This window comes from Mus caroli, chromosome 10 (assembly GCF_900094665.2).
Source record: "Mus caroli chromosome 10, CAROLI_EIJ_v1.1, whole genome shotgun sequence".
Classification (NCBI taxonomy): domain Eukaryota; kingdom Metazoa; phylum Chordata; class Mammalia; order Rodentia; family Muridae; genus Mus; species Mus caroli.
Window position 1 is genome coordinate 73,626,545 of NC_034579.1, and position 26,558 is coordinate 73,653,102.

Consider the following 26,558-nt stretch of genomic DNA (forward strand, 5'->3'; position numbering starts at 1 on the left):
CCACCATACCCCACCATCCTCCACCATACCCTACCACATACCCCACCATCCCCACCATCCTCCACCATACCCCACCATACCCCACCGTCCATTCCACCTTTCTACAACCAAAGCCCTACATAGGCCAAAACCAGTTAAAAACAAAAAAAAAGGCAGGAAGATACAACCCCTGACATCAGCCATAGACCCAGAGTCAGGCAGAGAGGGACTAGGCCTGAGACATTCTCTCAAACCCATCCAAGTCCATTTCCTGGGCCCAGGCCACCAGACAGCCTGTGAAAGCCTTGATGGCTGGTGGATTCCAAAGCCCACGGCACAGCTCTCACTACTACCCTCTGGTGGACGAAACAAGAACAGGCACAAGCAAGGCTGTGCAGGTCTGTGAAGAGATGCTAGGAAGGAAAGATGATAACATGAGGTGAAGACATATAAAATCAGATAAGGGATGAATAATCGGAAGATGGTGGGGGATGGGGAGGTTGGTGGGGGATGGTGGAGGATGGTGGGGGATAATGGGGGATGATGGGGGATGGTGGAAGATGGTGGGGATAATGGGGGATGGTGGGGGATGGTGGGAAGTGGAGGATGGTGAGGGATGGGGAAGATGGTATGAAGAGGTGGGAGGTCATGGGTATATTCTGGCCACTCAGAGCACTGTTGATGGACTCTCATCCTATGCTTGGTGACATCGTCATTTCTTCCCTTTCTCTCTGGCTCTTATAGGCTTTACTCATCTTGTTGAGTCCCTTATACATGTCACCCCTCAGAGGCCTTTCCTTGAGCTATGTTTCTGCCATAGCAGCTGCAACAAGTCATTTGATGGCTTCAAACAAAGTGGTTTCCTCTGTCTCCCTGTGTCAGGTGGGAGTAACTGGCTCCCACTTAAGACTCTATAGACCGTCCATGTCTCATCACATGCCTCTCATCCCTCAGCCTGAGGCACTGTCCTCTCAGAACCAGAATCTGTCTGATTCATCATCCTTCAAGACAGTGGTGAGGGTCTCAGGTCAAAGACTTCAAGGAAGCAGGAACCCTTGGAGCATCAGGCTCTGTGCAGCCTGATGGGGAGTGGTATATTGTTGGAGATTGATTCAATCAGGAATTGTACTGGCTGGTTTTGGGTGTCAACTTGACACAAGCTGGAGTTATCACAGAGAAAGGAGCTTCAGTTGAGGAAATGCCTCCATGAGATCCAGCTGCGGGGCATTTTCTCAATTAGTGATCAATGGGGGGAAGACCCATTGTGGGTGGTGCCATTCCTGGGCTGGTAGTCTTGGGTTCTATAAGAAAGCAAGCTGAGCAAGCCAGGGGAAGCAAGCCAGTAAGAAACATCCCTCCATGGCCTCTGCATCAGCTCCTGCTTCCTGACCTGCTTGAGTTCCAGTCCTGACTTCCTTTAGTGATGAACAGCGGTTTGGAAGTGTAAGCTGAATAAACCCTTTCTTCCCCAACTTGGTTCTCGGTCATGATGTCTGTGCAGGAATAGAAACCATGACTAAGACAGGAATCTATGTGTCCAAATGCTAAAGGTCCTTGTCCCCAATTGTTTTTTGATTGATTAATAAATCAGCTAATGAGGCTGGTGAGATGGCTCAGTAGGTAAAGAGCACCCGATTGCTCTTCCAAAGGTCTGAAGTTCAAATCCCAGCAACCACATGGTGGCTCACAGCCATCCATAATGAGATCTGATGCCCTCTTCTGGTGCATCTGAAGACAGCTACAGTGTACTTACATATAATAAATAAATAAATCTTTAAAAAATAAATAAATACAGCCGGGCGTGGTGGCGCACGCCTTTAATCCCAGCACTCGGGAGGCAGAGGCAGGTGGATTTCTGAGTTCGAGGCCAGCCTGGTCTACAAAGTGAATGCCAGGACAGCCAGGGCTATACAGGGAAACCCTGTCTCGAAAAAACCAAAAATAAATAAATAAATAAATCAGCTAATGACTGGGCAAAGGAGATGGGCGGGACCCTTAGAGTTGCTCGGGCTAGGACTCAGAAGGGGAGGAAAAAGGAATCATGAAGCAGTTCGAGATGGATGGATGTAGGAGCTGCAGGAGATAAAGCCAGCCAGTCATGTGAGAATTTGGGTGGGTGGACACTGTCCACTTCCTCAATTGGGCCTGGGGTAGCAGGGGAAGGTTTCAGAGTGCCCAACCTTTGAGGTAGCCAAGACATTTTTTGTTTGTTTGTTTGGTTGGTTGGTTGGTTTTTCGAGACAGGGTTTCTCTGTGTAGCCCTGGCTGTACTGGAACTCACTCTGTAGACCACGCTGGGCTCGAACTCAGAAATCCACCTGGCTCTGCCTCCCAAGTGCTGGCATTAAAGGTGTGCACTACCACTGCCCGGCTAACCAAGGCATTTTAAAATTAACATCTGTGTGTGCGCGCGCGAGAGAGAGAGTGTGTGTGTGTTTGTTCCATTCTCAAATCCAGATAACTCCTGTTTGAGTGCTCATGTGCAACCCACCAGAAGGTAATGTGTCCTAATTAGGGTTTCTACTGCTGTGATAAACACTGCGACTAAAAGCAGCTTAGGGAGGTGTGTTGGTCTGAATGAGAATGCATCCCCCCCATATATTCATATATTCAAATGCTTTGTCCCTACTTGATGGAACTGTTTCGGAATGATTAAGAGGTGTGGCCTTGTTGGAGAAGGTGTGTCACTGGTGGTTGACTTGGAGGTTTTTAGGCCACACCAGACCCAGTCTCTCTCTGTCTCCAACTTGTGGATCAGATATAGGCTCTCAGCTCCTCCTCCAGCACCATGCCTACCTCCCTGCTGCCAAGCTCCCTGCCATGGTGGTCATGGGCTCATGACTCTGTGAGCAAAGCCCCCAGTAAATGCTTTCTTTTATAAGTAGCTTTGATCATGCTGTCTCTTCCCAGCAACAGAACAGTAAGCCAAGACAGAAGCTGGTACCAGAAGTGGGGTATTGCTATGACAAGCCTGACCATGTTGTTTGTTGGTAGAGCATGAACTTTGGGACACTGAATAGTGTCCAGTTGAATGCTGTGAGTAGGAGCCTGGACGACAGGAGTCCTAAGAGCACCATGACCAAGGTGAGGCCCAGCTCAGAGGTGTCAGAGGGCAACAATACCAGTGGCTAAGTCAGAGGCCATTGTTTTGATATTTAGCAAAGAAAACCTACCTGAAGCCGGGCGTGGTGGCGCACGCCTTTAATCCCAGCACTCAGGAGGCAGAGGCAGGCAGATTTCTGAATTCGAAGCCAGCCTGGTCTACAAAGTGAATTCCAGGACAGCCAGGGCTACACAGAGTAACCGTGTCTCGAAAAACCAAAATAAATAAATAAATAAATAAATAAATAAAAATAAAAAAGAAAGAAAGAAAAGAAAAAGAAAAAGAAAAAGAAAAAGAAAAAGAAAAAGAAAAAGAAAAAGAAAAAGAAAAAGAAAAAGAAAAAGAAAAGAAAAAAGAAGAAAACCTACCTGAAGCTAAATTGAAGAGTTTTGGACTCTTCAGTGTTGCTGGCAGAGGAGGTTTCAAGACAGCCTGGTATTGACTGGGATATGTGGGTTTTAGTAACCACTCTTATGCAGATCAAAACAGTGAAAAAGAGCAATCAAGACAAAAAAATAAATACAAAGTGTACAGTTTGAGGAGAAAAAGAGCATCCAGGAGTGTGAGGTTGAAACCAAGCCTTGTGCTCAGAGATGGAAGGTTTAAAGAAAAGCCTGGTGCTACACGGAATAAAGGGAGTGGTGCCTTCAGGACAAGACCCCACCCAGCTAATCCTGCAACCTGTGTAAAAAAAAAGATTATGCAAATATAATTCAAGGAGGTGAGTTGGTTTAGCAGAACTGAAGTGGAAACTTCCGGTTTCTTTGGAAAGTTGGCTGTGCTGGATGGTGTTTCACTGGGGCAGACACGTGGAGGAGTGTTTTCCTGAAGCAGACACAGGTGAGAGGATGTTCTGCTAAAGCAAGCACCGGAAAGGACGCGTGATGAGGGATTCTTTGCTGACGACACGCGTGTATTAGTTCCCCTTACATGCATTGCTAAACTTCATTGCTGTGACTCCACAGATGGAAGCACCAAAAATCTCCTGGTGGGTATGGTGGTGGCTTCTGGCCACTTCCACAGACTCTGGCAGAGTGACGTCAGCTGACACAGACTCACCTGGCTGAGTATGTTCAGTTCTGTTGTTTCTGTGCCCCTGCCCTGTGAGGACAACAACAGCTCACAGCCTGCCCTCCCGGACACCTTGAGCTGTCCCTCACCTTCCTAATACTGTTCATCTTATCCCCTGTCCCAAAATCAGTCCCACTGGCACGGACTCACGCAGCCCGGCAGTTAGTTGCCCTCTGGCTTTATGCCATGGTAACTCTAACAAAAGAGACCTGTCCTGCCCCAGCTGGGAGCCTGTCTCCTCCATCCCAGAAAGAGCTGCCATTCACACAGGTCAGAACTGGTTCTCATGCTTTGCTGAGGGATCCGGCCTCAGGTTCAGAACACCCTGTTTCGACAAAACAGGACATGAACCTTTCAAGAAATGAAAGGCCCACATGCTAAGAACCTGTGACCTCTGAAGAGGGGGTTCCAGTAGACTCAACTGGGTCCATAAAAACCTTTCCTTCCCTCTCTGGCAGCCCCTCCATTTTCCTGCTCTTCGAGAACACACCAGAAATCTAGCCAGCATAGCTTTGGTCCTAGCCTTGCCTTCTTCCTGGTGTGCCTCTTCTCCCCTCCCACAAGCCTCTGCTTGGCTCTTCCCATATGAAGAACTTTCCTGACCCCAGACTACCTTACAGTTCACACCGCATGCTGATTCACCCAAGCTCCTGTGCTCCAGGCTGGAATCAAGCTGTGGCTTAAACCTGGAGCGCCCCCAAAAGACCCTTGAGCTCCAGCAAGGGGAGGTGGTGGACATTTTAAGAACTGGGCTTGGGCAGAGGTCCAAAGGTCACTGATATTGTGCCCTAAAATAACTGTGGGACTCCTCCTTGCTCTCTGTCTGTTGTGGTCTTGTTTTGTTTTTAAGATAAGGTCTGGGCTGGTGAGATGGCTCAGTGGGTAAGAGCACCCGACTGCTCTTCCGAAGGTCCAAGGTTCAAATCCCAGCAACCACATGGTGGCTCATAACCATCTCGTAACGAGATCTAGCGCCCTCTTCTGGAGTGTCTGAAGACAGTTGCAGTGTACTTACATATAATAAAAATAAATAAAGATAAGGTCTTATGTTTTTGCTTTGTTTTGTGTTGTTTGTTTGGATTGGTTGGGTGGTTGGTTGGTTTTCGGGAGAAGGCAGTTTGCAACAGGGATTCTTTGTCCTAGAACTCATTTTGTAGACCAAGGTGGCCTCGAACTCATTCTCCTTCCTCTGCCTCCCAAGTGCCGAGATCAAAGTCATGTGCCTCCATACCCTGCTGACAGTATCTTATGATTAAGCCCAGGTTAGGCTCAACTTCAATTCTCCTGCCTCAACCCACTGAGCTCAGGGATGATGACTGAACACAGGGATACAGCTGAGCGCTGGGATGATGGCTGAGCACCTGGATGACGACTGAGCGCTGGGATAACAGTGCGCACCAGTATTCCCAGCTCTCACTCTCTTTTGTTTCTTGGCTGAGAGGTGAGCAGGATGCTCCCCTACACACATCCTGCTTCCCCTCAAACTCATTGATCATGGTCTGAACTCCCAAAGCTGTGAATCAAAAGACGCCACTTCCCAGGTGTTACAGTAATAGAAAATGGACTCCTCTGGGCTCAGACTCCTTTCCCTAGAATGGAAACTCCAAGAGGAAGGGTGTGACTCTGGGATAGAGCTCATGCCTAGAATCCTCCAATGAGGAGCTGGGCGCATTGCTGGGGGAGGGGGGTGGAGCCCCCCCTAGAATCCCCCAGTGACAGGCACGGGACATGGTCAGGAGTGGAGTCCCTTGTTAGAATCCCCCAGTGAGGGGTGGGGTGTGGGAGGATAGTAGAGTATTTCACTACGACACATGATGCCCTCAGTTAACCCCCAGAGCCCTCTCTGCCACTTAATGCACAGAACCTAAGTTCCTTGGGCCAGGAGTCTCTGTAGTACTTACAACAACACATATAGAGTATCGCTCAGAAAATTCATACTGAGTTACTGATGGTTTTTTACCCTAGTAAACTACTCCCATTCTCCAGGACCTCAGGGCTCTGGCACAAATTATCGTATCAAACAGGACCCTGGTGTCCAGTACCATTATGTCTGTTTCCAGACACACCCGGCAAGCCTTAAACAAAACATTGCCTTTGCATGCAGTGGTCCTCACATGCACCAGAGGAATCAGGAGGTGAAGGCAGAAGAAGAATTGAGTTTGAGAACAGTCTGGGCTACAAAGTGAGTTCCTGGCCAGCCTAGGTTATAAAAATTCAATAAGTGAAACATCAGATTTCCCCAGCATCTTCATCCCAAGCAAGAAAGTGAGGCACTTGACTCCATCCTGGCAACAAGACCCGCTGCTTAGCAACCTTGTCATCATAATCTCAGCCCCTAGTAACAGGACCATAACTTTGGTAATAGAATCCAGACACAAGGAAATTGAACCCATCTCCTAGCAACAGAACCCCAAACCTAGCAACATGCAGCCAGCCCCTAGCAACAAGACCTTAGGTTGAGCAGCAGGTCTCCACCCTTGGCAACACGGTCCCTGCCCCAAGCAACAGGATCCCAAATCTTGGTAACATGGTCCCAGACCTTAGCAACAGAATTCTAGCCTAGCAACTCAGTCACAGCCCCTAGCAACAGGATCCTAGCCTAACAGCATCATCCCTGCCCCTAGCAACAGGATCCCGTCCTAGCAACATGGTCCCAGCCAATGGTGCCAACAGAGACAAATCCTATGATGACAACACATATCCCTGCATAGGGAGACCATGAGCCTCTAGGGGCTTCATTCTGGCACTGGCCAAAGCCCCGTAAGCGAGATTTGTGATTGACAGGGAAATGAGAACCACACTTCCCTCAGCTCCAAAGCCCCCTACAGCCCTGAGAATGCTAAGGACTGAACATTCAGGTACCTGGCTTCCATAGCTTGGTGGGCTACAGACACAGACCGCTGCATAATGGAGATTGGAGTTCATCTATGGGAGTTAACACAGGACTCCAGAGAACTGTGGACTTAGCTTAGAGCAGGAAGGGCTAAGCTCATATGGGTGGGACAAAGCATGGAGATGTGGAAGGGAGGGTACTGAGCCTATAGGTGGCCCTTGGTGGCTGGGGAGGGCTAGAGAAAGGCAATCTCTGAGGGTAGGGTGTGGAGTCCTTATGTGTGGCCTTGGATAGGTAGGTAAAAAGCCAAGGGAAAGGCCAAATGCTGGTGGGTAGGGTGACGTGGGGACTTCCAGTTCTTTGGAAAGTCAGTTATATCCAATAGTACTTTGCTGGGGCATGCAGGTGAAAGGATGTCTCGCTAAAGCAAACACACGAAAGACTTTTTCTGAAGCAGACACAGGAGAAAGGATGTTTGATATAGCAAACACGTGGAAAGACCTGTGATGGAGTATAAATATGATCCCCCAGACAGTGGGAAAGGAGCACTGAGCTGTGGTGTGGCTTGGTTTGCTCCGCCTCGCTAATCTTCGCTAAAGACACCCATGTGTTGGTTCACCTTACATAGCGTTGTTGAGCTCAACTTGTGATAACACTGCAATGAGAGAAACCTGCCCAGGAACTGCCTGTGAGATTCCTGAGGCAGCTTGCCGCTTTAGCAGCCTCGCCTCAGGCCGGTCGGTGAGCCTGGCAGTTTCTTCAGGATTGAACTACAGCTGCCTGGCGTCTGCCTGCCTAAAGGACGGGTCTGCAGCTGCTGAATTCCATTTGGTGTTGGCTGCAGGACCGAACTGCTTCCCAAGAACATCAAGCTCACCCCCAAAGAACGGATTCCTGAACAGGTCCACCTCCTCCATCCTAATAACTTCTCTCTTCCACTACCTCTGCTGGGTGGTGGGCTAGAGAGGTTGAACCCTTATTCAAAATAGTTTGCAAAAAGTGTACGCCTACAGTGGGGCATAGAGGGGAGGCTCAGAGTTGGTGGCCAGGAGTGGCTGGAAACCAGAATCTACTCCTCTGCACGGTTCAGGCCGGACTGGAGTTAGTGTGGGTTGAGGTTGAGGTAGCCGGTTAGGGTTAGCATCAGGGTTGAATGCCTCACAGTCCCTGCCCCGTGTCGTGCTCCCAGATCCTGATAGCCCTTCTCACGACTGGGTCTGGCCATTCAGCCCTATGAGTTCTGAGAGGTCCCTGAAGTGGAAATTTTAACTTTACTTTTTTCAAAACTTTTTTTTTTTTTTTGAGACACGGTTTCTCTGTGTAGCCCTGGCTATCCTAGAACTCACTCTGTAGACCAGGCTGGCCTCGAACTCAGAAATCTGCCTGCCTCTGCCTCCCAAGTGCTGGGATTAAAGGCGTGCACCACCATTGCCCGGCCCAAAACTTATTTAAAAAAAAAAAAGATTTATTTATTATACATAAGTACACTGTAGCTGTCTTCAGATGCACCAGAAGAGGGTGTCAGATCTCATTACGGATGGTTGTGAGCCACCATGTGGTTGCTGGGATTTGAACTCAGGACCTTCGGAAGAGCAGTTGGTGCTCTTAACCACTGAGCCATCTCTCCAGCCCCCAAAACTTATTTTTAAGGATGGCTTTTAAATACTTTAACCTCCCTTGTAGCCCACCAGAGGTAGTGGGATGTTTCCTGAAGCAGACACAAATGAAAGGATGGTTTTGCTAAAGCAAACATGTGAGAGACACATGATTTTAAGAAGGATCCAACAGCGCTGGCGAGATGGCTCAGTGGATGCTCTTCTGAAGGCCCTGAGTTCAAATCTCAGCAACCACATGGTGGCTCACAACCACCCTTAATGAGACCTGATGTTCTCTTCTGGTGTGTCTGAAGACAGCTACAGTGTACTTATTTATAATAATAAATAAATCTTTGGGCCCAAGCGAACAGGGACTGAGTGAGCAAGTGGAGCAGACCAGAGCCAGCGGGGTTGACTGGAACAAGCAGAGGTCCTAAAATTCAATTCCCAACAACCACATGAAGGCTCACAACCATCTGTACAGCTACAGTGTACTCATATTCATAAAATAAATAAATAAATCTTTAAAAAAAAAAAGACAGTGGACAACACTGGATGGTATTGGTACACCCTGCCATTCCTTAGTGGTCATATCGTTTGTTATGATTTCATAGAAAGAAATGCACCAAAAAATTTCGGGTGGTGTTCTGGCAAATTCTTGATGTCAGCTGATATGGACTCACATGGAGTTCTGCCGTGGGAGTAGATATGATGTTTGGAGGGAGTATAAATAGGACTCAAAGGACAGTGACCAGGGGTTGGGGAGACTTGCTTAGCTAGCTTTTTCTTGCTGATCTTCACTTGGTTGAGGGAGGCAGGACAGAGAACTTCTCCTGACACTCCTGCTGGTCCTGTTCCTTCTGCTGACTCCTGCTGATTCAGCAGAGGCCTGGCTGTTTCTGCTGGGCGGTGCCACCACTGTTGATTCCCATTTGCTATCCCAACATTACTGAACTGGACTGCTGGTATATTCGTGAAGTGTTTACGAGTGGATTGAGCCACTGATGGTTTCCTGTGAACTGAACTACAGATTTTCTGACAACACAGATGGGATTTGCTCCAAAGAACTGTTTTCTAAACAGGTCCACTTCACCTAACTTTTCTTTTCCACTACTGCTGGTGTGTGGAGGCCTAAAAGGGAGGTTAGAGCATTTAAGAACCCATGATAAAAGTCGAGTTTGAAAGATCTAAGCCTACAGATGCCCCACAGTACTGGACCAGCCAGGGCCACTGCTGGAGGGTGTCCTCAAGTGAGAAGTCGGCATATTGTCTGCTGCCTTAAGAATCAATAGGAGGCCTGAGATCAGGGCTCCAGGTTGTTCCAACAAGGGGGATGGCAGTTCTGGAAACCAGGCCCTGCTCATGGGCCCCAGTACAGCTGTGACCCCCACCCCACCCCCACTTCCAGCATGCCTGTTGCAGCTGGCCTCTATCTTGAGAGCTGAAGCAGGACCTACCAAACAGTTATGACTGTAACATGGCACTCTGGCCCTCCAACAGTGTGAGGAGCCACCAGAAATTCCCCTAGGCTCCCAGCCTCTCTGTTCAGCTTTCTCCTCAGAGACCAATGTCCCCATATGGGATGCTTTCTGTCTTGGACATCCAGCTGCCTTTGGGGTCCAGACCAATACCAGCTGCCTTGAGGAGAGGTGAGGGGAGTCAGCCATGTACCTGCACAGGGGACCTGCAGCCAGACCACCCTATCTCAGGCCAGCAGGTGTCGCTAAGAGCCTGACCAGGAATCTGTGACACCCTCAGCTGCCCAGCCCCAGCCCACAGGCATCCATGGAGTCTGCAAAGCCAGAACTCCAGCCTCCTGGAGCCTCTGTGATTCCTGACACCCCCAAATGCAGGCAGTCCCGGGCTAGGCGAATGACTTTCTCCTGTCTATCCTCCAGATAGAGGGCAGCAGGCAGCATGAACAGCATTGACAGGCCCTATGACAGGCAGAGCAGACCTCTTTTCTTTTTTCTTTTCTCAGTAATTTGTTTTTATGTTCTGTGCATTGATTGGTGTTTCACCTGCATGGATATCTGTGTGAGGGTGTTGGGTCCCCTGAAACAGGAGTTTCAGATTGTAACTCAGTAACTCAGTTGTGAACCACTGCCTGGGTGTCAGGAATTGAACCCAGGTCCTCTTGGAAGAGCAACAGGTGGTTTTAACGGCTGAGCCATCTCTGTGAGCCAGCCAGTCCCAGTAGACCTCTCTTCATTGCTTGTAGTTTATTGGCATAGGGTCCTCCCACCAGGCCCAGCACAACTTAAAATAGGTGATTTCGGGAGCACAAAGGCCATGTGGATTGAAGTTGAATGTCCACCACGGACAGTAGGTAACCAGGTCTAGCCCTACCTCTGTGGGTGATCTGTACAGGAAGGAGGACGTTTCTGAATCTCCACAGCACAAGGGCGTGTGTCATTTTTTAAGTATTTATTTATTCATTTTTATTGGTTATTTTATTTATTTACATTTCAAATGTTATCCCCCTTCCCAGTTTCCCCTCCACAAACTCCCTATCCCCTCCCCCTCCTCCCTGCCTCTATGAGGGTGTTCCACCCACCCACCCACCTACTCCTGCCTCAGCACCCTAGCATTCCCCTACTCTGAGTCATGGAGCCTCTACAGGACTAAGGGGCTCCCCTCTCAGTGATGCCCCATAAGGCCATCCTCTGCTACATATCCAGCTGGAACCATGTGTCACCACCACCACCACCACCACCACCACCACCATGAGTACTCTTTGGTTGGTGTTTTAGTCCCTGGGAGCTTGGGGGGAGAGGGTAAGGTTGGTTGATATTGTTGTTCTTCCTATGAGGTTGCAACTCCCTTCAACTCCTTCAGTCCTTTCCCTAATTCCTCCTTTTGGGATCCCAGTGCTCAGTCCAATGGTTGGCTGCGAGCATCCACATCTGTATTTGTCAGCTATGGCAGAGCCTCTCAGAGGACAGCTATATCAGGCTCCTGTCAGCAAGCACTTCTTGGCATCAGCAATAGTGAATGGTTTGGTGTCTGCAGATGGGATGGATCCCCAGGTGAGGCAGTCTCTGGGTGCCCTTTTTGTGCGTCTTTCCTTCAGTCTCTGCTGCACTCTTTGTCCCTGCACTTCCTGCATTTATGGTTATGTACAACATACATGCAGTGCCCATGAAGGCCAGAAGGGGGCATCAGACCCCTTGCAACTGGAATTACAGATCGTTGTACATCATTATGTGGGTACTGGGAGCCGTAAGCACTCTTGACTGCTAAGCCCCTCTCTCTCCAAACCCTATTTTTGTTTTGTTTTTCCATGTGAGAGAGGTTTATTGTAGGGGGAGGGGGCAAAAGGGGGTGATGGAGACAAAGGGAGAAAAGAGAGAAGAGAGTTTGGGCTTGTTTTTTTTTTAATATTCATTTATTTATGTTTTTTTAGTTATGGCCTCTCTACATAGCCCTGGCTGTCCTAGAACTCACTACATAGACCAGGCTGGCCTTGAACTCACCTGCCTCTGCCTCCTGAATGATGGGATTAAAGATGTGCTTCACTATATCCAACCTTTTTCTTTTTTAAGTTGTGCGTTTGTATGTGTCTATGTGTTACATTCCATGTAAATGCAAATGACCTCACAGGCCAGAAGAGAGTCGGATCTCCCAGGAACTGGATTTACAGGCAGTTGTGAGCTACCTGACCTGCATGATGGGGTTCAGGTCCTCTGAAGAGCAGCCAGTCCACTTAACCACTGAGCAGTCTCTGCTCCTGCCCCCCCACCCCCCCCCACACACACACACACACTGTCCTCCTCCACCTGGCCCCACCCCATCCCAACCCCAAGCTCCACAGGGTCAGAAAACATACCAGGCCAGGAGTCTCAAACAGACTCTTGCCACCATGGCCTCCAGGAGCCAAACTCCCAGGAGTGGTGAGCACGCAAAATTAACCGCTGAGTGAGGGTGAGCGAAAAGGCCAGTGTTAGAGCAAAGCTACCTTCTGGAACCTTCTTCATGCTGTGAGCAGAGGAGCCAGGATGTCAGGTCTCCTGAGGTTGGACCTCTGTGGGGAGGGGGGGCTTCCTGTGGAGCCAGGAGGACTTCCTCCTTACAAGACAATGTCGGGAAAGGGGGTCGAGGACAGGAGGTGCCCCAGAGAATACAACAGAGTCCTGCTGGCTCTTGACCTTACTGGGGACAGATAGGCCCTAGGCCACCAGCATTCCAGCCCCTGTGCCCCCACTGTCTCTGTGTCTCTCTGTCTTGGTTTCTGTGTCTGTCTCTCTTCATGTCTCTGCTGCCTTTGTACCTCTGTCTGTCTCTCTGATCTGTGTCTGTTTCTGTCCCTGTCCCTCTGTCTCTTGGTCTCTGTCTTTCTGTCTCCCTCTCTCTCTCTCCCTCTCTGTCTCTCCATTCCTCCAGCTCCGGCCTTCCCATGACTTCCCCTCTGTGCTATGGCTCTAGCTCCCACCCTCTCTTCCCCACCATGAACAGGATGCCCCACTGTCTTGCAGGTGGAGTCAGGACTGAAAAGAATGTCCCTTAAGACCATCAAGGAAAGCAGGAACCACGGCCTTCAGCCCTCAGCGCTTTAGCCTGCCAGCCTCCTGCTGACCCCTCCCCACCTGGCCCTGGTATAGCAGGAAGCTGGGTCAGGGGTGGGGAAGTAGCCCATTCACCAGGTTTGCTGCCCCCCCCCCACCCGGGTTAAGAGCCCAGCTTCCCGGGAAGGGCCCATGTCTTGGAGTCACCTTCCTGCACAGCTTCCAGCACTGGTGCATGCTGGGCAAGGGGCGGGGGATGGGGCCCAGGCAGCCACAGCCCTGACTACACACACACACACACACACACACACACACACACACACGCCCCTGAGGCACACCTCAGTTTCCCTGCTGTGATACCAACCTCCACCTGCCACACTATTGCTAGTGCCTCAGTTCTAAGAAGATCCCCACAGTTTGCTCAGTTCTAAGAAGATCCTCACAGTTTGCATGCTGAGCAGGGGGCTGGGGCCAGGGTTGGAGCAGACAAAGTCTCACCCTGTATAGCTAAGGTTTCTGTTGCTGAGATAAAACACCATAACCAAAAGCAACTTGGGGAAGAAAGTGTTTATTTCAACTTACGCATCCTGATCAGGGCCCTTCATAAAAGGAAGCCAAGGCAGGAACGGAGGGAGCCGGGAGCTGATGCAGAGGCCATGGAGGAGTGCTGCTTACTGGCTTGCTCTGCCTGCTTTTCTATAGCATCTAGGACCACCAGCCCATATCAATCATTTTTTTAAAAAAATACCCCAACAGGCCTGCCTCCAGACCAATCTGGTGGGAGCATTTTGTTTTGTTTTATTTTTTTTTAAGATTTATTTATTATTACGTGTAAGTATACTGTAGCTGTTTTTAGACACACACGGGTAGTTGTGAGCCACCATGTGGTTGCTGGGATTTGAACTCAGGACCTCTTACCTGCTGAGCCATCTCACCAGCCCCTGATGGGAATATTTTTATCAACTGAAGTTCCCTCTTCCCAAATGACCCTGCTTATGTCAAGCTGTCAAGCCCTAGGCCAGAGCACTCCACGTGCTTGAGTGGAGACAGACTTCAAGCGTCCACACATGCCTTAGGAAGGCAGAGGAGGTTGGAAAGGGAGGTGAGAGGGTCTGCAGAGCCTTGGTACAAAGGTGTGGCTACCTGAGGCAAGAACATAGGAAACTAGCCTGCTTTCTCGGCTAGTCCCTAAAGCCTAGGGGTGTCGATATGCAACTGGTGTTCCTCAGTAGGGACTGGGCCAGGAGGGAAGTGTGGGAGAGGTGGTGTGCCAACCTCGGAGGAAAGTGAGGTAGAACGCTTAAGAATGCATGATACCTTCAGGATCCATAGGTCCGTGTCTGGAGCGTGGGAACAGCCACTTGGGCAGGCAGCTACCTGCGCCGCTGCTGTCAGGTGCTGGGCTTGAGCGTTGCACCAATACACAGCTCAGAGGTGGGAAATTGTAGCCTAAGATTTGGGAGGCCAAAGCTGGGGTTCCCTGACTCCTGGGCATCCAGTCACCTCTGGAAAACCAACCACACAGAGGAGTCAGAAATGGAGGGCCGTGGGTCCCCAGGGCCTGCATGAGGAGCCCATGGGCCGGGGGCTCCCAAACTCCTGTACATCCAGACAGCACTGTGTCTCGGGGAACAGAATTGGGGGTCCTCTGGCTGAGGGCGATGGTGAGCCCAGAAAGCTCATAGATGATTGTCCTTGGCTTAGCAGCAGTTGTCTGGGAGTGCGGAGGAGCCTTCTGCAGGAGACTCGGACTGTGGCTCTGTAGTCAAAGCCTTTCTCTGTGCTCCCTACTGCATTCTTGGTGAAAGAGACAGTCCTTGGTTCCAAACAGTTTATTGATTGTACATCGGGGAAAATGAGTGCATCCCACCTCCTCAGGATGCACTAGAGATTAAATGTCCAGGGAGGAATGTCCGGTAAGGGAAGTTTATTGGCTAATCCCTCAGAGCCTCTAGATACTTCATTAGCATACAGAACTGTTCTGGGCTACTGTGACCACAGGTCACGTTTCCTATGTGGGAAGTATGGCACGTGTTCCAGGACAGGAATATGGTAGGGAGCAGGGAGCTCAGGTGGGTGCCTGGGTGCTCAGTCTTACCAAGTTTCCTGGCAAGGTCCATGGTCCCACAAGGATCCACCAAACCAAAGTCTCCAATGTTTCAGGTCAAAGTGAGCCAGCCCCAGGCCCCAGGCTCTGTCAGGCCTGCAATGGAAGGACAAAGACTTAGGGGACAACTGGTGACTTATCCCAGACACACATCACATAGAACTCAGGCCCCAGAACAACTCCCGCAACATCCAGAACCAGGCCAGGCCTCTCTGCCGCCCTCATGCGGCCACCTGAGGAAGTGAAGGCACAGCTCTAGTCAGCGGGGTGGGTGGGGCAACCTAGGACTGGCAGATTTCCTTGCACTTGACCCACCACGGTGACCCACCTCCAGCTTTTAGCTTCAGCCTTCCCGTACATAGAACCGGGACCTGGAACCTTCCCAGACCTTCTCTCCCCATCTGTAATGACTGTGTTCCCGGGTCCCTGCCTCACCTCTAGCCTCTGATTCTCTGCCTCCTACAAAGTGGGGGTCGGACTGGGAAAGCCCCCTGGGAAATTCCCACAGAGCCAGCAGAAGGGGGAGGAGAGGCAGGGTCTCAGACAGTAGGAAGCTGCCGGCCCACTCTTATTTAAGCCGCTTCCCTGGCCGTCACAAGACAGAGGCAGGCATGGAATCCATCCAGGCCCTCCTGCTGGCCCTGGCCCTAGTACCCTACCAGCTCAGCAGAGGTAAGCAGGCTGTGGGGAGAGATGGATACAAGGGAGGAGAGTTTGGGAGTGCTGTGAAAATCCACTAGGCTAGGGGTCTGCGGCTCTGGTTGGTCTCTCATCAAGGCCAAGGAACCTGGGCCAGAGGATGAGAGTCCTGGGGTCTCAATCCAGGGTCAGGGCTGGAACCTGGGACCCAGTTGCCCCATCACAGCTTTAACGCTCTTACTCCTCAGGGCAGTCTTTCCAGGTGAACCCCCCTGAGCCTGAGGTAGCTGTGGCCATGGGCACATCCCTCCAGATCACCTGCAGCATGTCCTGTGACGAGGGTGTAGCTCGGGTGCACTGGCGTGGTCTGGACACCAGCTTGGGCAGTGTGCAGACCCTCCCAGGCAGCAGTATCCTCTCTGTACGGGGCATGCTGTCAGACACAGGCACTCCTGTGTGCGTGGGCTCCTGTGGGAGTCGAAGCTTCCAGCACTCGGTGAAGATCCTTGTGTATGGTGAGGCCCACTCCGCCTTTCTAGGTGCCACCCGCCCCGGGGGAATGAGGACCTTGCGCCATACCAGTGCCGCCACCCACCAAGTCCCCACACTCCACTGCCACCCCCACACTGTAGACCTTCAAGGCTGGCATACCCACCCTTCCTGTCCCAACCACCTGAAGCCATAGCTGTACTCTCATGCCAAACTCCTCTCTGCCTGGCCCAGGCCTGACCTCCAAGCTCAGCCCTGGGCCCACTATCGATCCACAGCCTTCCCAGACCAGCTGGTGGTGTCCCCGGAGTTCCTTGTACCTGGACAGGACCAAGTGGTGTCCTGCACGGCCCACAACATCTGGCCTGCAGGCCCGAACAGTCTCTCCTTTGCCCTGCTACTGGGAGAGCAGAGACTGGAGGGTGCCCAGGCCCTGGAACCAGAGCAAGAAGAGGAGATGCAAGAGGCTGAGGACACACCGCTGTTCCGAATGACACAACGCTGGCTGTTACCCTCCCTGGGGACCCCCGCCCCTCCTGCCCTTCACTGCCAGGTCACCATGCAGCTGCCCAAACTGGTGCTGACCCATAGAAGGGAGATTCCAGGTAAGGCCACTGGGTCCTGCCTGCCTCTAGGCTCAGAAGCTCTGGGGCTTGGCCCTTGATTGATTGTCCCCACCTGTAGATCCCCAACAAAACTGTTCAATGCCTGTGTCACAAGGCAGCCAGAAAAGATTAACGCAAAAGATAAGGACCTACTCTGTGCTAGCCCCAACATGATGTCACAAATTCTTGGCTTTGCCTAGGTGGGTGGTGGCAGTGCACACCTTTAATTCCAGCACTCAGAAAACAGAGCCAGGTGGATTTCTTGAGTTTGAGGCCAGCCTGGTCTACAGAGCGAATTCCAGGACAGTCAGGGCTACACAAAGAAACCCTGTCTTGAAAAACCAAAGTAAATAAATAAAATAAACAGTGACCTGGTAGACTTACATAAGAGCCAGTACCTACTAAATGTTCTGTGTCATCAGCCGCTGATCCTAACTACTATGATGCCTTGTGCCTCTTGAGTGATGTGGGAAGGGTGATGGAAGAGTTCTGAACCAATACTGGGTTGCAGATGAGGAAAACTGAGGCTACAGGAAGAACATTCATTCTGTTTGCAGTACTACAGAGCCAGACCTCACCTAAGCCTCCCAACACGACCTCTGCTGAGCCCTACATCCTGACCTCATCAAGTACTGCTGAGGCAGTCTCCACTGGGCTCAACATCACCACCCTACCTTCTGCCCCTCCATACCCCAAGCTTAGCCCTAGGACTATGAGCTCTGAGGGACCTTGCCGCCCGAAAATCCACCAGGACCTGGAGGCAGGCTGGGAGCTACTCTGTGAAGCATCCTGTGGGCCCGGAGTTACTGTGCGCTGGACCTTGGCTCCTGGTGACCTGGCAACCTACCACAAGAGGGAGGCCGGGGCCCAGGCATGGCTAAGCATGCTGCCCCCAGGTCCCATGGCAGAAGGCTGGTTCCAGTGCCGCCAGGACCCTGGCGGGCAGGTGACCAGTCTGTATGTTCCTGGCCAGGTGACCCCGAATCCCTGTGAGTCTGGGGCCCTGGGAGGGAGGGACAAATGGGACTAAAACACTAGCAGGAGTCTGTACCATGCCTAGCCTCAGTTTCCCCATGTTCAGTATGCTTTCCTGTCTGGAGACCACTTAGAACTCGAGGCACCTTGCAGTCTTTCAGAGACAGGGAGATCCAGTAACAAAAAGTGAAAAAAGATTTTAACGTTGGTTTCAGATGCCCAGGGCTGACTTCATAGCTATTTAACTTTAGTTTCACATGCCCGGGACTGGCTTCAAACTTGCTTCATAGCTAAAAGTGACCATGATCTTGCCTCAACCTCTTCAGTGCTGAGATAACAGGTGCACACCACTGTGACACATTTTAATTTATTGTTATACATAAGTACACTGTAGCTGTCTTCAGACGCACCAGAAGAGGGCATCAGATCTTATTACGGGTGGTTGTGAGCCACCATGTGGTTGCTGGGATTTGAACTCAGGACCTTCAGAAGAGCTGTCAGTGCTCTTACCCATTGAGCCATCTTACCAGCCCGTGACACATGTTTTGATTTTTAAAATACGTTAATTGGGTCTGAAGCAACGGATGTCTCAGAAGTTAAAGAGTACTTCCTGGTCTTACAGAGAACCTGGGTTCACTTCCCATGTGATAGCTCACAAACATCTGTAACTCCAGATCCAGGGAATGCAACCCACACTTTTGGCCTCCCAGAGCACCATGTGCTCGTGGTATACATATGTACATCAACACTAAGAACTCCTGCACATCCAAATAAGATACCAGGTGTGTTCGCGCATGTCTTTAATCCTAGCACTCAGGAGGCAGAGACAAGAAACACATAGCCACTTGTAACTCCAGGACCCAGAGACTTGACATCCTCCTCTGACTTCCAAGTGTATCTGCATCATACACACACACACACACAAACACACACACACACACAAACAAACAAAATAAACATTAAAAAAAAATAAATCTTAAGCCAGGTGGTAGTGGTGACACATACCTTTAATCTCAGAGGCAGGTGGATCTAGATAAATTCAAGGACAGCCTGGTCTACAGAGCAAGTTCCAGGACAATCAGTCAGGATTACATAGAAGACTCTTGTCTCAGAAAATCAAAACAAAACAGACAAAAAGCCGAACAGAACAAAACAGAACTAAGCTGGGCATGATGGTTCACAAGCTATGATCTAAGTACTTGAGCTGTAGAAGCAGAAGGGTCAATGTCAGCCTAAGCTACAGAGTGAGACCCTAATTTAGAAACAAAAGCTTCCCTTTAAGCCGGGTGTGGTGGCGCACACCTTTAATCCCAGCACTCCGGAGGCAGAGGCAGGCAGATTTCTGAGTTCGAGGCCAGCCTGGTCTACAAAGTGAGTTCCAGGACAGCCAGGGCTATACAGAGAAACCCTGTCTTGAAAAACCCAAAAAAAAAAAAAAAAAAAAAAAAAGCTTCCCTTTAAGTAGATTCATGCTTCCACACTGTCTTTGAGTGTGTCTGGTTGGGTGGCTGTTTTCTACCCAAGTAGAGGCTGGCTAGTTAAGTCCACCTTTAAACTGTAAGGGCCTGTGCACGTTCCTTCTGTGGAGCCCACAGGCACTGGGACTGATGGCAGCCTTTCTTCCTACTCTTTCAGCCTCCATCATCGCCCTATGGATTGGCAGCTCGGTGCTGGGGCTGCTTGCACTGGCCTTCATTGCCTACCGCCTGTGGAAATGCTACCGGCCAGGTCCTCGCCCAGACACCAGCTCATGTACACTCCTATGAAACTCCATTATGCCAGACTAAAGGAGGCAGAGTGTGACCAGCTACAGGATTTGGGGCATCAAGATGATGGTGTGGCCCCTTTCCTTGGTGGTCAGCACATCTATGAGTTTCTCCCGACTTCTGGGCTTTTCTGCCTGCTGGCCCAGAGCTAAATAAAAGCCCGTATCTAGCCACTGGCATATTCATTCGTACTGTGAATAGGAAGGCTTTGTACATCATCTATCCCTACAGCCAGAGTCCCTGGAGACAGGCACACATCCCAGTTTACTTTGGTAGGCCGGGAAATGCCTGCATTTAACAAGAGTAACTAAGGAGGTATCCAATGGCTTAGAAAAAGTACTTGGGGGGTAACCTGGGAAGAGCGGTATGGATGCCGGACAAGGGAATAAAAATTATGTCAGTAGATAAAGAGCCAAAGATAACACAGAAGAGGGACAAGTGAAGATACTAGAAAGTCACAGCAGTTCAGAGTTACAACGAGAGCACCCCCCTCTGGTGGTCAGAAATGGTAACAGTCTGGGAAAGGAAGGGGAATCTGGTGACTCCACTCAGACACCTTAACGCTCGGAAGGAGACGAAGTGAGGCCCAGGCTGAGTCTGAGAGCAAACGCAGAAAACGGTTTGAACTCCGCTCTCAGCCCTAGATTCTTGGTGAACTTTGCGGGGTTTCTCTGGTACCCAGGGTGCCTGGTTGCTAGGAGACCATGCTTGGGAAGACTTGCCCACTAGCAAGATGGCAAGGTATCGCGCTTCTAGCCAGAAACCAAGCCCTTCCTGGGGGACCATTTTGAAGTCTGGCAAGCTCACAATTCCAGACCGAAGCTAGAAGATGCAGTCATGGAGTAGCAGGAGAAACGCACACAGAGAAAGCCAGGGGCACAGGGGGAAAAGGTCGCCTGCGCTTGTTACTATGGAGACTCTCAGAGAAGGGGCCCGCTGCCTCTGCCCTTAAGAAAAATGGTCGTCAAGGGAGGGCGCCTCATCGCGCCGTGAATTATGGCGGCGCTTCCGGTCCCGCTGCCCCCAGCAAAGATGGCGGCAGTGGAGAAACGGCGGCCGGCAGTAGCACCAGCGGCTAATTTCCCGGACAGTGGCCGGACGTCGGTGTCTCAGGCGGCGGCGGCCGCTGAGAGCGAGGAGGACTTCCTACGGCAGGTCGGCGTGACGGAGATGCTGCGCGCAGCCCTCCTAAAAGTGCTAGAGATCCGGCCCGAGGAGCCCATCGCCTTCTTGGCGCACTACTTCGAGAACATGGGTCTACGCTCGCCGACCAACGGAGGCGCCGGGGAGCCCCCGGGCCAGCTCCTCCTGCAGCAACAGCGCCTGGGCCGCGCGCTGTGGCACCTTCGCCTGGCTCACCACTCGCAGAGGTGCGGACCGATGGCGGGCGGGGGTACCAGAACTACAACTCCCGACAGGCCCCGCGCGGGAGCAACTCGCCGCCGGCACGGGGCGTTTCCGGGAGTAGTGGTCCTTCCTCTTTTCCCGGGTCTGGTCGGCTTGAGGCAGGTTTAAGGTTCTCGGCACGCCTCGCCTCGATTTAGCCTGCATTGTGCGCGGGGTGTACTGGATATTGTGGTCCGGGTAGGAAGTGCTGGGGGTTGTAGTCCATCGTCCATCTATTGCATGAGCTTCCAGGTGACTACGGCCTGGAGGAGGTTGCTTTTGAACCCGTGTCCATTTTGTCCTCGCAGCCCAGGGTTTTGGGAGGTCAAGAAGCCCAGCAAGGTAGCATAAATAGCTGTGGTGCTTGTCCAGGAGATGGACAGCCTGTGGACTGAGGCCCCAGGCCACAGACAGAAGTCCCTTAGATGCACACGCAGAGTACAGGCTGGTCTAGAGCCGGACGTGAATCCTGCAGGGAGCTCCGCAGTGGGAGCAGTTCCAGTGTAGATGACTAAGGACACTTTTTCATTGCATAGTGGATGAGGGAAGCTGATCAGTAGGGCATCATCAGCCAGGGGGTGACCAAATGCCTGAGGTCTCAGCATGGGAGTGGCTTTACAAAGGGTGCTTGTTGGAAGACTTGGAGGAGAGGAGAGCAGGGGAGGGGGCTCAAGGAGAAAGACGTTGGGCAACAGTAGCTCTGGCCTTCCCTAGGGAAGTGAAAGTCCAGAGATCGTACATTTCCAGCTGAGCAGACCAGACATCTCTGCACCAGAGGGAAGGGGCTCAGTATCCAAGATGGTAGCCAAGAAGGGAAGGGTGGAACATGGCCGGCCGATGTGGCTAAGGTGGGAGGGGTACAGGCACAAAGGGAGAAGACCAGCAAGAAAGTGGACGGACAGTCTTCAGCTGGGACAGCATTAGGGGATGTGAGTGGGAGACTGAAGGTATCGGCAGAAAATGCGCACACAAGTCCACACCGTGAGGTGCCCCGGGGAGGAACAAACTGCTTACTGGGGCATCCGGAATTCTCCCAGGGATAGAGAGCAGTGAACCTAGGGATTTAAAATAGAAGTGTTTTCTGTGAGTTGAAGTCACAGCCTCACCTGAGGATCTGGGGCAAGCTTTGTGATCATGTCACCAGGTCTCTGTGTCCTTCACTACCTGGCTTCCATGCCAGTATCCTAATCGTGCCAGTCACTGGATCCATACCTGCCATCTTCTGGCAAGGCCTCATTTTAACCAGCTGAAACCCTGAAAGCTGTGTATTTACCATATTCTGAGGTTCTGTGTGGACACAAACTGGGGGCCATTATTCACCTGTGGGAACTAATGAGGGGCCCCAGGGAAGAGAGGGAGGAAAGACCCACGTCCCGCCAGAGTTCCACCTATGCTCTGGTCAGGCAGACGTGAGAGGGCTGCCAGACTCTTTCCACTCAGCCCCAGGTGGGCATCCAAGCCTCTGACTCACTCTTTGTGGGGATGGACAAGGGGCAGCCCAACCTGGGAATCCCAGGGCTACTTCCCTAAATAGGTCCCAGGGTTATGGGAGAGAGGGAAAGGGGAAGAGAGGTTCCCACACCGGAGAGAGTGAGTGCAGCGGATCTTGATGAGCAGAGACTGTCTATGGTTTTAGAGCTTTATTATAGAAAGGCAGAGAGAAAGAGAGAAGGGGGGAGGAAGAAGAGGAGAGAAGACAGAGATGAGAAAGGAGTGAGAGGAGAGAGGTGAGGAGGGGCCTAACAGCCCCTTTTATGGTCTTTACTGTTGCTAGGTAACTAGGGAGGAGTTTAGCCTGAAGGTCAGAAGCTTGGGCCTACGAGACTTCTTAGCCATGCTTCTCTTGTGGGGGCCATGAGGGGGCGGTAACTTAGACAGAAGCCAAAGTTCCAGGAGCATGAGGGAACACCTACCGTGTCATGTAGGTGAATTATGCCCATTCCGGGGGTTCATACCTCAGCTCCACTGGAGACTAGCCTGTCTGTGCATAGCCCAATGCCCCACACTCCCCCCAGGATCTAGTGTTATATCACTGTCAGCCACATAGAAGAGCAAAGGGAGCCAGCAGGCAGGTGGAATCCTTAGAGATGCATCTGGGATGGCTCACAGAGCTAGGCTTTTTCTTCCCCACCTAAGACCCTGTGAGTGATGTGTATGGAAAGAGTGGGTCCCTGTGCAGTGCTCTGCCTGAAGCCTGCACACATGGCAACCCCACCACTGAGGCCTGTCAGCAGTAACCAGTCCAATTCCCAAGACCTGAGAGGCTGAGTTTGTGAGGCCATCAGAGCATCAGAGCTGGGGGGAGTCCCTCCCAGGTCTCCTCAGGCCACGGCCATGGTGCCCCCACCAGTCACCTCCCTGCCAGCCTGTGAGAGCCACTTAGGGTTACTGTTCAACCCAGAAGATGGCTGGAGACTTGGCCACCAGGGGCCAAGCCAGGAGTTACCCCGTGGGCTACAGACCCTGCAAACCTTCCTAGCTACCATGCTGATGGTGGTGGCAGGAGAAAGACACTGACCCTACTGTCCCACAGCTGTTAGGGACTCATTTTCATGACTCTCTTAGGGCTCTTTTGACCAAGCAAAACTATGTGACTTAAAAGAGTCGAGTTTCTGGCTGGTTGTATTGAAAGACTAGCCAGCCTAAGCTCCCCTCTGCCATGAGCCATTCCTGGTGAGACCCCCAGATGCTGCAGGGTGCTGTCAGCATCCTTGCCTCCACCCCACCCCATCCTCGCCAGGAGCTCCCTGAGTGTAAAGACTTGGAACAGGAGTATGTTCTCCCACTCATCATCCCAGCCCTGCCCCAGGGAAAGCCACTGGCAGGAGGAGGGGCACAAGCCTTTAGTCTCAGCACTGTGGAGCCAGAGGCAGGCAGATTCTGAGAGTTCAAGACCAGCCTGGTCTACCGAGCATGTTCCAGGACAGCCAGGGCTACACAAAGAGACCCTGTCCCGAAAGAAAGAAAGAAAGAAAGAAAGAAAGAAAGAAAGAAAGAAAGAAAGAAAGAAAGAAAGAAAGAAAGGAAGGAAGGGTGGGGGAGGGGCTCCCACTGCATGCACACAGTGCTCACCACTGTGAAAGAAGTGTGGTAAGTGGAGCCCCCAAAGCTGGGGCTCGCCATTTTTTTTTTTTTTTTTTTTTTTTTTTTTGGTTTTTGGTTTTTGGTTTTTTTTAAGACAGGGTTTCTCTGTGTAGCCCTGGCTATCCTGGAACCCATTCTGTAGACCAGGCTGGCCTCGAAACTCAGAAATCCGCCTGCCTCTGCCTCCCAAGTGCTGGGATTTAAAGGCATGCACCACCATGCTCGGCTGGAGCTCGCCCACTTGTCTTTGCCTCACAGCTTGTCAGTGACTCAATGGTGATCCCCAGGATCGGATGTGAGCCACCTGAGAGGTGGGTGTCCTTGTTCCGGGCCATAATTATCCATCCTGTGGCTGTAAACAGCCAAAGGCTAGGTGGGTGGGGCCCTCCTCACCCTGCCCCTGTGCTAGCACAAGATCTTGTAAGTCACCCATCCTTCCAAGAATCTGGAGGGGTAGAATTGTGGTTTGCATCCCATAGGTGAGCAGACCCAGTGCACAGAAGCAGTGCCAGAAAACCAGTGACCCTGGGAGGCAGATGTGGACCTGCTACAGGAGCCAATCAAGGGCCCAGGCCTTGTGCCCATGGCTGTCATTGTCAGAGAAGCTAGAATCAGGACAAGAGAGCTGATGGCTGTGTGTGAACAGGTATATCATCAGGAAGAGCCATGCTGTGCTGCTGTAACAACAACAAAAAAAACCCAAAACAAAAACAAACAAACAAAAAAAAAACAAAAAAGCCTCAGCAGCTCCATAGCTCTTATCACAGCGGGAACCCTTCTGCGTGAGCTTCACAAAAGCCACAGTCTATCCGCTGGGTATCTGCTACAGTGGGTAGCATTTATTAAACAGCTACTATCCACAACTCTAGAAGGTGAAGCATCCAAGGTGGCCTCCCAGAGGTCAGGGTAGAGCAGACTGCCCTCATTGTGAAGTGGAGCCACATACAAACTGGTGTGGGGTCCTCTTTCAGACAGTTACTCTCTGGGTCCTGCACGCAGACTGTCAGCCAGCTCAGAGTCTTACTTTCCTACCAGGCTGTGTTTATGGTCACATCTGCGATCCACTAAAAAGAACCCCATCCTGGGGCCAGAGAAGGAGCCGCCTGACTCAGCACACTCTCTGTGCACACTAGCTCTTAGATGAGAATGTGATTTAGCCATGGGTCTATGTCAGAACTGGCCACTCTGTGTCTCAAAAAAACTTTATTTACAAGCCAGCCATGGTGGCTAAGGCAGTGAAGATCATGGGCTCAAGCCTCAGCTACTGAGAGCTCCTGCTTCAAAATAAAGAGCTGGCTTGCCACAGGATGGCTGCATGAAGACACCACACTAAGGCTTAGGTGTAGGGGGTGACAGTAAGGACTGGTCTTGCCTCTCAGGCCTTGTGCTGGGAGCACAGTGAATGACTCCTTCATAGATGCCACCCAACACATCTGCCAGTCAGTTGAATGGGCACTAAGCTTGGGCAGGGCTCAGTTGGCAGAATGCACAAAGGTCTGGTTCCAGCCCCAGCCCCATATAAGCTGATCATGATAGCACTTAGGAGTGGAGGGGGGGGGGCGGGCAGGAGGATCAGCAATTCAAGAACATCCTTAGTATCACAGAATTCGAGATATCCCAGCTACATGAGGCCCTATCTCAAACAGAATCCCACCATGGCGCATCCAGTATAGGTGCTTGCTAAATCCTGCAACCCAAGTTCAATTCCTGGAATGCATGTGAAGATAAAGAAGACCCAACTCTGAGTTGTCCTCTGGGCCAGGCACGGTAGCACACACCTTTAATCCAGCACTTCAGAGGCAGAGTAGGCAGAGCTCTGTGAGTTCGAGGCAAGCCTGGCATAAAATGCGAGTGCCAGGACAGCCAGGGCTACACAGAGGAACCCTGTCCTAAAAACATAGGGGGAAAGACAAAAGTTGTCCTTGGACCGCCATATACACCATGCATACACCTGTATGCTTATGATTGTTACCAAGGCAAGGTCTCACTATATAGATCAGGCAGGTCTTGAACTCAGAGAGATCCACCTGCCTCTGCTTCTGAGAATCGGGATTAAGAGATACCATTTTCATCGTAAATGCTATTTTAAATTTGTATATGTAAGGGTACTTGGAAGGTGTGTCTGCACACCATGTGCACGCATGCATGACACCTGTCTCAGAGGCCAGAAGAGGGAATCAGATCCTCTGGGACTGGAGTTAGAGATGGTTGTGAGCTGTAATGTTGGTGCTGGGAGTCGAACCCAAGTCATCAATAAGAGCAGGCCTACCGACTGAACCATTTCTGAAGCCTCTTAAATACATTTGTTTTGTTTTTTATTTTGTTTTTTCGAGACAGGGTTTCTCTGTGTAGCCCTGGCTGTCCTAGAACTCACTCTGTAGACCAGGCTGGCCTCGAACTCAGAAATCCGCCTGCCTCTGC

The 26,558-nt window shown here is 51.2% G+C and overlaps 2 protein-coding genes across 3 annotated transcripts in view; both read left to right on the top strand.

Annotated features, from left to right (window-relative positions):
* The first annotated feature begins 15,763 nt into the window (after positions 1-15,763).
* Madcam1 (mucosal vascular addressin cell adhesion molecule 1) lies at positions 15,764-19,841 on the top strand. 2 transcript variants are annotated; one of them, XM_021175138.2, is made up of 5 exons: positions 15,764-15,865; positions 16,081-16,347; positions 16,600-16,926; positions 17,484-17,915; positions 19,537-19,841. In XM_021175138.2, the coding sequence occupies exons 1-5, from the start codon at positions 15,805-15,807 to the stop codon at positions 19,665-19,667; spliced, it is 1,218 nt and encodes a 405-aa protein (XP_021030797.1). In that variant the 5' UTR covers positions 15,764-15,804; the 3' UTR covers positions 19,668-19,841. The 2 variants fall into 2 exon arrangements, with proteins under 2 accessions (XP_021030797.1, XP_021030798.1); XM_021175139.2 differs by lacking the exon at positions 17,484-17,915 and having other exon boundaries at positions 19,537-19,836.
* Positions 19,842-20,233: 392 nt separating this feature from the next.
* Positions 20,234-26,558, top strand: part of Tpgs1 (tubulin polyglutamylase complex subunit 1) — a 7,653-nt gene continuing 1,328 nt past the window's right edge. Inside the window, exon 1 of the mRNA XM_021174717.2 lies at positions 20,234-21,037. Within this exon, the coding sequence (XP_021030376.1) occupies positions 20,664-21,037 (374 nt within the window). The 5' untranslated portion in view covers positions 20,234-20,663. The remainder of the gene's footprint in view (positions 21,038-26,558) is intronic.

What these genes read in the sequence shown, in the direction of transcription:
- Madcam1 (XM_021175138.2), top strand. Translation starts at nt 15,805, where the DNA reads ATGGAATCCATCCAGGCCCTCCTGCTGGCCCTGGCCCTAGTACCCTAC. An exon ending in CCATAGAAGGGAGATTCCAG is followed by an intron (nt 16,927 to 17,483) that starts GTAAGGCCACTG and finishes TTCTGTTTGCAG; the next exon opens with TACTACAGAGCCAGACCTCA. An exon ending in CCAGGTGACCCCGAATCCCT is followed by an intron (nt 17,916 to 19,536) that starts GTGAGTCTGGGG and finishes CTACTCTTTCAG; the next exon opens with CCTCCATCATCGCCCTATGG.